At 39.4% G+C, this 14,166-nt stretch overlaps 1 protein-coding gene across 1 annotated transcript in view; it reads right to left on the minus strand.

The window, feature by feature from the left end:
• Positions 1 to 14,166, minus strand: part of LOC126419020 (lysosome membrane protein 2-like) — a 415,667-nt gene that overhangs the window by 50,903 nt on the left and 350,598 nt on the right. Inside the window, exon 4 of the mRNA XM_050086076.1 lies at positions 8,689 to 8,833. Within this exon, the coding sequence (XP_049942033.1) occupies positions 8,689 to 8,833 (145 nt within the window). The remainder of the gene's footprint in view (positions 1 to 8,688; positions 8,834 to 14,166) is intronic.

The following is a 14,166-nucleotide window of genomic DNA, read 5'->3' on the forward strand; positions in this document are numbered from 1 at the left end:
TGACAAAAAAGTCCTTTTTCCTGTTAGTTTATTAAGGACAAAAAGGCTATCTACATGTACATCTGTACTTTGCAAACCACTGAGAGATGAATGGCAGAAGGTACTTTCCATTCTACCAGTTATTAGGGCTTCTTCCCCTTCCATTCTCATATGGAGCATAGGAGGTGTAGCTGTATAAATGTCTCTGCCTGTGCTGCATTGGCAATTCACTGTTGGCCCACCTGATGTTACGCACTCTGAATTGTATCTAATCTTGTCCTCACATTCCTTCGGAGTGTAACTGAGGTTGCAATATATTCCTGTACTCATCATTTAATGCTGGTTCTTGGAACTTTTTAAGTAGGCTTTCTTGGGTGACCATTTATGCTGCCTTGCCAGTTATTTTATTTGGTAGGGACTCCAGACACTAGAGCACTATTATAAGATGGATAGCATGAAAAGTTTGTAAGCACTCTCCTTTGAGATTGATTGTATTTCCCAGTATTCTACCAATAAACCAGTCTGCCACCTACCTTAACTTTGATGGAGCCTATGCAAATGTTCCAGGTAATATCCTTATAAAGTGTGACACCAGGTATTTGTATGTGTCTGCGAATTTCAGTTGTGACTAACTGACACTCTAGTCACTGTAATGATAGCATAAAAACTAGTTAGCCATCTACAGCTTATCTTGACAAACATCTTAAACATTTGGTTGAACTGTTTTAGGAAAACAGTGTACAACATGATACAAGGAGACACAGAATATGTATATGAGCATCAGTCCATTCTAGAATCCAAGATTTTATGCTGTTTTTGAAGTAAGCTGCAGTAAAACATAAGCAAAATAAAATACTCTCAAAAAGGTTAGTAGTGGATTTAGACACATCTACCCAGTTGTATATACCACTCCCTTTGACAATAACAGTTTTGACTCACTGTAAAATGGACTTCATGAAATACCAAAAGGCTTTTGCAGTCACTATCATACACAGCTGCATTACTGCCACTCACGGCTGATGGAGAATGGTCAGAATTGGGACTCGGATCTGAACATCTCCCTCAGCAGTGACTCAGATGTGCTCAATAACACCGTGGTCAAGTAACCAGTGAGGAAGGAGAGAGGCTTAATAATGCCTTTACATAATGGGGTCTTGTTCAAACCAGACATGATAGGATGGTGTATTAATGGATTTCTTTGATCGTACAGAAGGTTCACATTTGAGGAAAAGTCAAAATGAATAAATGAAACTTTTTATTGATAAACAATGCAATAAGTATCATTTCTCTACTCACAGCTTCTATGCACTCAGTCTCTCAGTAAGCATCCTGATTCAATCCTGGAAGTACCTTTGTGGCTTTATGCAGAAATACTTTTTCACTGCCTTCACAAACTTGTCATCTGCTGAAAACTTTGATTCATGTGGGTGTTCTTCCATCAGAGCAAACATATGAAGACCCCTTCAGTCTAGGCCATAGCTGTAATGTGAGTGCTCCAGCAATTCAGACCCAAGACTTTGAGTACATTGATTGTTTTTCTGGTTGAATGTGTTATCTCAAAACAAAATCATACATTTTGAAAGCATCCTCATCCTCATCCTCCTCCTCCTCCTCCTCCTCCTCCTCTGTTTTCACTTAGGGTTTCACCACCCAAAGTAGCCATCACCACTCACTTTAAGTCAGTATAATGGATTAATATTGACTCTTTCACAACCCAAAACATCAACCTTACTGCAGAAGCTTGGTTTTTAAAAATTTTTTGTGGTAGGTAAAGAAAATTGTGCCACCCTGCACACTGCTGCTTATGCTGTGAATCACAGTGATTGACCCACGCCTCTTCTCCTCCCTCTTCAAATGGCTTATATGTGATTTCAACATTTCCAAATATTTGTATGTGTCTGTGAGTTGACATGACAACCAACAAGCATAAGCTATGCAGCAGTTTAGAGATTGATTGATCATTACAAATGCTGAACCTTCACTGATGTTCAACTGACATGCAGTAGCCTTGTTTCTGGCTCAAAGACTATCATAAATCATTCACTCAGTTGTCTCCATGTCACTGTCTTTTTCAAAATTGTTTGACATACCTGAACCCTCTTCAGCGCACTTTTCAAATGACTTATCCACTGTCTAATGTTTCATTCAATAAAACAGCCATCAACATACTGAAGCTGTGTTCAGCAAACCATCTTCATAGCTTTAGTCCATTCAGAATACAGAAAATGAATCATAGCCCCCATTTATTTCTTTCTTGGTGCACACAAACAAAGGGGCACTTATAATTAAGTGCAATGAAATCACTATGAGTAGAGCTGTTCACTGAACTAACTCAGCCAATGCACAAAAACAACAGTGAGGTTGAAGGCTTGTTATTGTTGAGCATGCTTCAAGCATCTGCACTAATCTCTGCAGTCTGTGACATGCAATAAGCAGAGGTAGCCTACATTTGTGTAGTGGTGGACTGTGTACCCCATAGCACTGGTACAACTGCTCATCAGTTGTTAGTTGACATTGAATGGTCCATGCATTAGCCCCCCCCCCCCCCCTCGCAACCTGGACACAAATTTGTTCTTGTTGTTCTCTACTATTACCTTCATGGCTATTGAAGGTCTGTAAATATTTGATGGCGTGACAGCATTGCTCTCTCCTACATACTGGCTATCCAGAGCATAAGATCCAAGAGACACATATGGCCACTTGGAGCAGCATGCCAAGAGTGACACCCAAGTGCCAAATTTGTTTATGGGATGTACCACAATTATTAGTAAAAACTAGCACATGTGAAATATGATGATGATAAAAGCAAAAACATTCAAGTAAACTTGAGTCCATAAATGAGTCGTGTGAGAGAGAACTATGACTGTAATGTTACAGGCTGCCACTGACTGCAGTAACAAATATTTCCTAGTTAACATACATATATTTGAAATGTAAACTGTTTTAGTAAATCCCCATCTATTTGAGATCATATTTTACCCTAGGCCTACCTTAACAAAGAATAACTTACTACTACACTGCAGCATGTTGCCTTTGGTGAAAGGGTTTTTTTTAAACCCAAGTTGATAAAAACATATTTTAAGTCAACATTTTCTCAAGAAAAAGTGTGTGGACTATCAAGTTCAGCCACTGAAAGTGACACCTTGAAGTCAATAGACTGAAAAAAATTACCAAGTTAAAGAAAAATTTTAAAATGACATTTTTATCCAAGGGAAAAACTGTCAGTACATTACCTGTACAATTGGAATTAATATATGACTGATATATATTTCTCTTTTCTATCAGTGGTTAGACACTGGACTCGCATTTGGGAGGACGACGGTTCAATCCCGCGTCTGGCCATCCTGATTTAGGTTTTCCGTGATTTCCCCAAATCACTCCAGGCAAATGCCGGGATGTTTCCTCTTAAAGGGCACGGCCGACTTCCTTCCCCATCCTTCCCTAACCCGATGAGACCGATGACCACGCTGTCTGGTCTCCTTCCCCAAACCAACCAATCTTTTCTATCACGCACAAATTGTGTATTCACTTTCAGCTGTATCTGACAGATATGCAAGATGTTCTGGATTAGATGCAGAGGATACTTCAATGGAATTCTGGAGGGCAATCCTACCAGGAGTGAGCAACCACTCTACTACACTGCAGATCCAAAGACAGAAGACCCCACAACAGAGAGAGTACTGAATGTAGTGCACTGTATAAAAAACTAAAAAGCACCAAGCACTGGTGGAATAACTACAGAACTGTTAAAATGGGGGAACTGGTTCTCATAAGCTAATTTGCGATCTACTGAGTTGATATGGAACCACAAAACAGTCCCGGAAGAGTGGACCTTAGGGGTTATCCAATCAAGAAAGGAGACAAGACTTCTTGTTCAAATTACTGAGGATTTACCCTCCTGAATACTACAAAAGGCTAGTTCCGTATGCAGAAGAGGTTCTGGGAGACTATCAGAATGGATTTCAGCCTAATATGTAAACAACAGATCAGATATTTGTGCTGAGGCAAATACATGAAAAGGAGCACGAGTACAATATTGAGCTTCAGAACCACTATGTAGACTTCAAGCAGGCCATCAATAGTTTTTACAAGGTACAAATGTTAATTCATTTGCTACTGCTTGTTATACCATGTAAGGATGTTTCATTTATTCAGAAACTCTGGCTGGTTTCAAGGCAACAGGGTGCGTGGATGGAGAACTAAGTGAATGATTTAACATTAGTAAAGGCATCAGGCAAAGGGACACTCTCTCTCTCTACAATGCCTTTTAATCTAACTCTTGGATCCCCCATTCTCAAGCTTCAAATATCTCATCACATAGGCACAAAGTCAACCCATGTGTGTGCATATGTTGATGATGTAGTAATTATTAGTATAAGAAGAATTTCACTAGAGACAACAAAAAAATTGCTCTAAGCTCTATGGGACTTAACCGCTGAGATCATCAGTCCCCTAGAACTTAGAACTACTTAAACCTAACTAACCTAAGGACAACACACACTTCCATGCCTGAGGCAGGATTCGAACCTGCGACTGTAGCGGTCGCGCGGTTCCAGACTGTAGCGCCCAGAACCGCTCGGCCACTCTGGCCGGCTTCACTAGAGACAACAATACAAGCTGAAAGAAGCCTCCTGAACATGTGCAGAACTTAAGACTATTTGAGTTTTAATGTTAATAGGACAAAAAATTCCATCTCATTTGAGATAAAACTACAGATCATAAGTAGTAATAGGTGCTTCCACAGGCTTAAGAAATTATTGGCAATAGTTTACTAAACAGACAGCTGAAAGTGGAAATTCCCAAGGCTAAAACCAGTTGTAACCTATGGATGCGAAACATAGTCACTAATGAATCCTGAGACAGCTCAGGATAACAATAGTTTCTGGAGATCTAGAATAAACACTTAGCTGGATCGCCTCATACAAGGAGCTGACATTGAAAGAATAATAAAAAGTAGGAGAATAGCTTGGCTTGGACATGCACTTAGGATGGATACTGAAAAACAACTAAAAGAGTTTCTGAATGGTGGCCAACTAGAAGAAGACAAAGAGGAAAGCCATGAAAGTGATGGATAGAGAATGTGGAACAAGATATAAAATCTTTTAAGAGTCAAGGGATGGCAGAGAACTACCCTGGAGAGGGCAGAATGGAGGACACTTGTTGAACAAGCTCATACTAACAGGGTTGTAATGCCAGAGAATGAAAATAAGAATAAGAAGAAGATGATTTTCAGTTGCAAACATAAAATATTTGAAGATGTTTTTCAGTTTTTATTTACTTTTCATGGCAAATTTTCTAATATTTGCCAACATTCTTTGAACTCTCTTCACATCTGGGATACAACTTATGCAGTTAAATAGTGCCTTATGTTTTACAAATCCTATTTTTTCACTGAAAAGTAAAATAATATGTAAACTATAAAATTAATTAATTACTCTCTAAACTATAAAACAGCAGAATATTTATCTTTTCATTCTTTCCATTCAGTTTAATAGATGACACATTTGTCTTAATGCTGGAACAATAGAACTGATATAGCAGTATCTTTTATCACTAAAATCTTTTAAAGATCTCAGAAACTACCTTGAAAAGAAATCAGTTTTTCTTCATTTGATATTTACCACTGCACTAAGATTCAGAAATTTATTTCCATTGAAAGGAATGCCTATGTTGATAGAGAAAACAATTCTTTTGTATGATCACTAGATTTTGATTTATTTTCAAAGGGATTTTCACTTCAAAATACGTCTTCTACATCTCGTGGACCGTGTAATTCACCTCAAAATACGTCTTCTACATCTCGTAGAACATATCCCATTGTTGGAGCTACCTCTTTCAGTCCACAAAACAGACATTTTGTCTATTTTTAGAAAATGTATTTAAAGATGATTACAATTTACAGTCATAACATTTCATGCTTCAGAATTATGCAAATGCCTTTTTTCGACATAGCAACCATGAACAGTATACATGGTTGAGAAAGATCTTGGCTGATAGTGCACATTATTATCTGTTCTTCACTGAGCTCGACTGATACTAATGAGGCCTCCTGAATAAACAGACTGTTGTAAATTTTTATCCAATTTTTTGAAAAAATTAAAGTACACATAAAATAATCCAGCCCTTACCTGTGCAGGTGATATGGTAAGACAAGAAAGACAGTTATAGTGGGTGTTCTGTTGCATGTGGCCAACTCGTGGTAGGGAAGCTGCAATTCACCAGCTGAGGCCTATCTACAATCACAGCTTTTAACGCACAGCTAGCATGATTGCAAACAACTGTATTAACAGGTTATACCAGTCCCACCACAAATTTAAGTTCACAGTCTCTGACTAGAGTACTGAATAAGAAAATCAGTGAACAAAGTGGTGGGCTTGCCCAGTGCTGAGAATGTGTGCCTGTACAGGTGCCAAGTTACTTTGTGTCATTTTTCACTTAAGCCAGGTTTCCACAGACATCAATTAGTTATTGTACATCCTCCCACCACTGCACTTACATGCAAGTTAGCATTTGCATATGCTGAAGTTGGAAATTGAAACTTATCAATAAGGATCTTTCCCACTTCTTTAAAATTTATTACCACCAGATTCTCACTTATTTTTGATTAATTGAAATGCTAATAACATATCAATAGTAATCCTAAGCATAGACAAATATGGGCAATATAGGTAACACTACACTTTTGAACTGTTTTGATGAAATAAATCTGTACAATGTATTCCTTACGATCCTTACTCTGTAATTGGTACAAATGTTTTAAACCATGCCATTTACTTAAAACCACTAAAATAAGGTTGTGATATTTTTCTGTGACACATATTTTAAATCCGATGTTATTTGTGAATAAAAAGCCAAATTATGAGTCTTACTATGTAACTGCAAAGTGTTTTCCTGCTGGTGTGAAATGTGTTATTAACAAAAAGGCTAAAACATAACTAACTACTTCAAGGAACTTCCATATTGATTTTTGGAAAACTGTTATTACTGAAATGAAGTAAATTTTTACTGAAGCTAGAGAACATGCTAGGAAGAAATCGTATTTGATATTTTCCAAAAAATCCACTAAAATGTAATATGTTTGTTACATTTACATGGCTGACTACTTTCACTGTGAATGAGACACTTCTGTAATAAGATTCGTTTACTGCCTAATGACATTTTATTTTACAATTCATAATATGTCATTTTCTGTTTGAATTTATGTCAAATTTCATTAACTTTCTGGTTTTAACACACTCTGACATTATAGCAAATTGTATATAAGGCCCATGCGGAACCACTGTTGTAGGTCAATTTTGCTCGAATTGCATGGTGTACACTGTGCCTGTCCAATTTGTAAATATGCAATGATTCTTTAATGCATACACTGTGCCATTGTCTGTCAGTTGTACTATTGCTTGGTCATTACATGGATGATTTCAAGATGGAAACAAATCCCTTCGAAATTCAAAAATGTATGTAGCACAAACTGAGCAAATTGCTCACTCCGGTCAGCTGTTGTTGTACCTGGATTTGGACCTTTCTTTTCTACAGCAATAAAAGCATATTACCTTTTCATCACAAACTGCTCAAGTTCAGTATAGGCTCAATGAGTTCCCCCCCCCCCCCCTCCCCCCCCCCCCCATATTATTTTCTGCAGGTACTGGTAATTAACTGAATAACTTAGAGTGTTTTTATTATAGTATTGTATTAATGTAATTCAGTAACTTTATAAAATTCACTGCATTAACTAACTTTCATGTAATTGATCCCAGCCAATTTCAGTTACTTTAAAAAAGTTACAGAAACTATTCAAAGTGCTACTTACATGGCTTTCATTATGGTGACAGGTGCAGATACTCATGGGGGGGGGGGGGGGTAATTGGTGTCACCAAAATCTTACCAGCAAGCTAAGCTTTGAATGAAACTAGTTTTTCCCTGTACAGGACTTAATATGGTTGCACAACTTTTAGCTGAATAATTTATTCTGTTACTGACTAAGAAGAAACAAACCCACAAATGTTTGGTATGGAAATAGGTATCTAGTAAAACTCGTTTGGAGCTACAGTATCTGGTCCAGTCAATGCAGAAAAATTATGGGAAAAAAGTTGTTTAGTTGAAAGTTTTTGTACAGTGTTTGGGGGAAATCCAGCTTAGCACAATCATGGCCAGTAATTCGGAATAATTTACATTTGACATTTACAGTTTTGTATGTCTTGCCATCAATCATCCATCATTTCATTACACATCATTTTAAAAAAAATTGCTTTGTCTAAGCTTTTGATTTCATCTTTGCTAAATGCAATTTCTTCCTGATCAGTGGGCTTGTCTATATTGTTAGAGCTAAATATTCTTTCCTCTTCTGACTCACTCTTTACTCTTTCAACAATATACAGTATACAGTGTTATCCTTATCAGAAAACAATCTGCTATTCATTTAACACAGTTGCGTAACTTTTCTATAAACAAAATAACCCTCCATCAGTCGCCTGACACAGAAGGATGTAACCCAGGAGCTACCTATTTATTGTGAAAAAAATAATAAGAAGAGGCTTCATCTATTGAGAAACAAGAGGACTAATGATTCTTGAATTAACTAACTTTTTTTTGTTACACAGGAAAGTGCATGTAACTCAAAATTGTCTCTGGATGGAATCTACCACATTTTGCAGCCAACTGTTCAGCTATTGATGAGTCTAAGTTTCTCTCACTAATGCAGATGTGACTCACCACCAGCGGCATGTTGATGAGACGCAGCTTCGTGGTGTTGAGTCCGCCAACAGACAACTCGGGCACAAAAGTGAAGGACGCATCATCCTGGTACCGGACAGTGCCATTGTTGGTGAAAGCTACGTTTACTTTGTGCAAGTGTTGCCTGAAACATAATAACCGTGCAAATGTTATGTAGGTCTTGCTCTTCATGACAAACTGAGCAAGATGGCAGAGTGGTTTGCACAGTGGACTTGCACTCAAGATGTTGGCAGTTCAAATCTTTCCACCTATCCATAGTTTCTTTAAGTAGCTTAATCAAATGCCTGCATGGTAACAGCTGTTTCCTTCCCCAGCTTGTGCTCAGTATAGTTTCCTTGATGTTGACAGGGCCTTAAGCCATTATATTTTAACAAAATTGCATTTTTTAAACCACTAAGAGCTGCTGATGAAATAATCCTTTATTCACTACCACGTTCGACCAACGAGTTATTATGAGGCAACATGAAACAGAAACTATGCGCCAAAGCAAGACTTACAATTTGTGAGCATTGACTTTTGCAGACAGATGATTTACCATCTGAGCCATCCAAGCATGATTCACAACACACTTAGTCTCGCAAGATACCCCAGACAACTTCTGTGAAGTCTGGAAGCTAGGAGTTGAGGCACTGCCATAAGATTGTGAGTCATGCCTGGACTGCTCACACAGTGGGGCACATGTCCACAGAAGGCAAAGGTCCCAGGTTCAAACCCTGGTCTGGCACGCAGTTTTAATATGCCAGGAAGTTTGAAATCGGCACACACATTACTGCAGAGTGAAAATTCATTCTAAAGGCAATATACAATTATTTACATGACCGGTTTGAAATCTTTCTTGCTGCAGTGATAATGAAATAAAATAATAACTGTCTCAGGTCACTGACACTACTGTCAAGGGCAAACTGCATCAACACATCTTAGTTCATAGTTTGTATTCCATGCCCCTGTGTGGAGAGCACATTTCTCCTGATGATCAGTTGATCAAGACTGGTAATGAATACATGTTTAAATTCTCTGCAGCTCTTCATGGTTTATAGTCATGACTTTCATCAAATTAATACCTCATCTTTCATTTTTTTCTTTGCTTAAAGTATTTTTGACACTGATATGTGGACATACTGCCTTTTACTATCAGACACTAGTGCTTTACTAGCGACTTGTTCCAATGATATCATTAAAGGCTCAAATCAAGATAAGAGATCAGTGCAACACAATGCTCATTCCTTGTATGTAAGAACATGGAGCTGTAACCTATATGACATTACAACAATGAATAAGTCAGTAGTCCCCGGAATAGAATGGATTTGTTGAGTTAGGATTTAAACTATGCAGATAAAAAGACAAATTACGGATGTGCACATACGGAATAAAGACTGGAGTAATCGACTGATTTACCATAGAAATTATCCAAGTACGTCAGTCTCATAAGTTAATGGTAAAACTGCAAAGTTCTTTTAATATGTTAACTACACATTCATGCCACAGCCACTGAAAGGCAACCACAACTGTTCCAAAAGCCTTTGGTTAGTGCTAATACTGTTTTTTAGGCAAATTCCTTACTTCAGTGCCTTTCCTCGTCACCTCCACCGACTTTCTCTGTACAGACCTAAAGCTGTGCTTGGCCAGTCACTGGACACACTATTAATATTTACCATTTTCACTCTTTCTACATACACTGATGAACTCTAAAGCGCCTTGGGCCGCTCGTCTAGTGCCTTGCGATATTATGTCACACAGAATTACTTTTTTTAATGAACATTGTTCATGATCTCTTCTATAAGGTATTGTATATTATGCAAATGAAACTTCCTCAAGCTTCAGAGAATTTAAAGTAATAAAAATGATATTTTATGGAAGACATGTTCAAATTAATTCACAAGAGGCTTTAACAACAGTCTGAGCTGAGTCTTGCTGCTGTACCTACTTTACATCTTTGAAGCAATGACTGCCCAGCTCAGTCGAACATGGTTGGATTCTGTTTCATGTTGTGAAATGCATAACTGATTCAGTTAGTGAGCCCAGCTTTGATGAATAATGCTACAGTAATGACATGACCTAAAAAGAGTCATCATCCTATCCTAATCTCATCATCATCATCGTCGTCATCCTTGTCATCACCAATATATGCCGGATAATGACTGTCTCTGAACATAACCATACATTATACCATTCAGCTACATTCATCTATGTTGCTACTATATGTTTTCTGATGTCACCTACCTACTTCCAATTAAGTCGTTTGGTCTGATTTTATTTACTTTCACCAAACAAGGCGGCTCCTCACATTCTGGAGGAAAGCAGTTCAAATCTCTTTCCAGTCGTCCAGGTTTTCAATAGTTTCCCCAAAGCGCTAAGGCAAATGCTGGAGTAATCTAAAGGGTAAGAGGTCACACACTCTTTGCAGTACAGCAGTTGTTCATGAAGGACCACCCAACCAAACAAGAGAACAAGCGCTACTTCAACTGCTGCTAATCGTCGCCCAGTGGTTACAGGATTTTCGTCCACTAAATGTAGCACATTCTCCTTCATCACAGGAGTGCAGGCTGAGCGAGGCATCCCGCTGTTAACATTTTCGGCTGCTGGAGAACCTGTGTCCCTAACAGGCTGGGAAAGTTAGTGGAACAGAGAGCATATGCTGGCAGTCTACTTCCATTTGCTACACTGTAATGGGAAGTTTTATTCACCTTGTCACTTGTGGAACAGTAGTGGAAATGATAAAATCGTAATGAACCATTCTTCCGAAAGAACAGTACGTTACAAAAAAGACAAAAGTGTCGTTTGCAGTAGTAAGACACCACCACACATACCCAGAGTAGCGAGTAGTGTACTGCGAAATGAGACTAACCCGACAATAACTTACAGTAGCAAGTAATTGGAATCACGTACGGTAACTATCTAAAGCCGTCCTCACACTGGACGTGTTTCTCATGGCAAAGCATGCCACGCGTGGTGGTGTCCGTCGTCGCGTTGAAACCACCCGCAATATCTCACGGACCGTGCCTCACCGCGATTTGCTATCTCAGCGGCAGTCTGCGGCATCTCGCGCGTAAATTACATAATTGTTCTACGAAAATTATGGCGCGCAAAACAGCTGCGATACTCGAAGAAATGAAATGAAATGATCGTGTGGCATTGTTGGCCGGAAGGCCCCGCCCAGGAAAGTTCGGCCGCCGGGTTGCAGGTCTTATTTCCGGTGACGCCAGGTTGGGCGACTTGCGCTTCGGCGATGATGAGTTGATTGATGATGATAACACAGCACCCAGTCCACGGCGGAGAAAAATCTCCAACCCGGCCGCGAATCAAACCCCGGCCCGGTGCATGGTAGGCAAGCACGTTACCACTCGGCTAAGCAGGCGGACGATAGTAGAAGAAAAAGCGGAGGAAATCACTAAAAAGATTCTGGACTCGTAGATCGCTTCAGCAACAAATAACACTTTACAAAATCTGACATACACACTATTAGAAGTAACTCATTAACTCAAAGCAATCACCTTCCAATTTTAGTTTTTAAATTAAATATAGTTAAAATATACTGTCTAATGCCAGTTTGTGCGTTCACAGTATTCATATTGCCGATGACGCACCGACTACCGTCTCTCTGAAGTAACGTACTTCACCACATGGATTTCACGATTGAGGTTTGTTTCGTAATTTCATTCGAATGGAAGGGGAGATTTTTTCTAGGCCGCTCATCATATCTGAAAAAGATATTTACTGTCAAGATACAAACATGAGGCGCACCATAAAACCAAGAGATAGGTATATGTATTTTTCACTAACTGGCAGCTACGTTAGGATTTCTGAACACTAGGGATCATTGTAGCCGTTGGCCTTTGCAAAAAGTAAACAAATACATTATCTATAATAAATAACATGGACTACAGGAGGTAACACTCCTATTAAATCAACAGTAGCCGGCCGTTGTGGCCGAGCGGTTCTAGGCACTTCAGTCTGGAACCGCGCGACCGCTACGATCGCAGGTTCAAATCCTGCCTCGGGCATGGGTGTGTGTGATGTCCTTATGTTGGTTAGGTTTAAGTAGTTCTAAGTTCTAGGGGCCTGATGACCTCAGATCTGAAGTCCCATAGTGCTCAGAGCCATTTGAATCATTTGAAATCAACAGCATCTTTTAGGAAACAAAAGGTGAAATACTAACGTCTGGAAGGAGGTGATTGAATACTTGTTACTTTTCGCTTCACAGGTCACGACTGTATCAACTAAGCTGTGGCATCATCATGGCAGACAGGCCCCTGGACAGGGTATACACTGTCGAAAGACTGTATCTAAAACTATCATTATTTGGTGTTTAAATAAAACAGATTGTATCAAATCTACGCACTTTTGATAGCTCATTGTGCAGCAGCACTGAAACGGTACATTTTTATAGCACGCAAGTTATAAAACTAAAAACGTCAACACAACAAGCCCTTATCTACCGGTATGTAGTTTTGTGTCAATTTATTACAACGAATAACGCGTTTTCGAGAAATTCTCAAACTGCTGATGCTTTGGAACAGCTTATATTCATACTACGTACTCTATGATAAAGAAGACCAACCAAATACGTAGTTTAATCCAATACAACAAGACGGCTCCTCAGTTCTCTCTGTGAGATGAAAACGATATCGTGTCTCATTGGCCACGTTCCTCTCCACGAGGCAGAAATCTGACGTGCCAGGTTCTTCATTTCACCCTACGGAGTGTAGTGGAATGTGCAATTCCACCTCCTTGTCCTCGTGCGTTTACAATTTACAAGTCCCGTGAGAGGACGGCTTAAAGCTCAACTAATCTGTACCTGAAGTGCTATGATACAGAAAGACATCTAAACATTCTGCCTGCACTTTTGACAGAACGCCAAGGCAACGACTGTACTCGTATCGCCGACCGGAGTGGCTAAGCGGTTCTAGGCGCTACAGTCTGGAACCGCGCGACCGCTACGGTCGCAGGTTGGTTCAAATGGTTCAAATGGCTCTGAGCACTATGGGACTCAACTGCTGAGGTCATTAGTCCCCTAGAACTTAGAACTAGTTAAACCTAACTAACCTAAAGACATCACAAACATCCATGCCCGAGGCAGGATTCGAACCTGCGACCGTAGCGGTCTTGCGGTTCCAGACTGCAGCGCCTTTAACCGCACGGCCACTTTGGCCGGCTGGTCGCAGGTTGGAATACTGCCTCGGGCATGGATGTGTGTGATGTCCTTAGGTTAGTTAGGTTTAACTCGTTCTAAGTTCTAGGGGACTGATGACGTCAGAAGTTAAGTCCCATAGTGCTCAGAGCCATTTGAACTATTTTTGTACTCGTATCCGTAACTAAACGTCTTTCGGCATCTAACAAGTGACGAGATCTCCGGACACACATCTAATACATTTATTTTTCTTGTTCAGATGAGTACTAGACCTCTCCTTTTTTTTAACACACTGCATTTATACTGAGGTTACAAAAGTCATGGGGTAT

This window comes from Schistocerca serialis, chromosome 9 (genome assembly GCF_023864345.2).
Source record: "Schistocerca serialis cubense isolate TAMUIC-IGC-003099 chromosome 9, iqSchSeri2.2, whole genome shotgun sequence".
NCBI classification, from domain to species: domain Eukaryota; kingdom Metazoa; phylum Arthropoda; class Insecta; order Orthoptera; family Acrididae; genus Schistocerca; species Schistocerca serialis.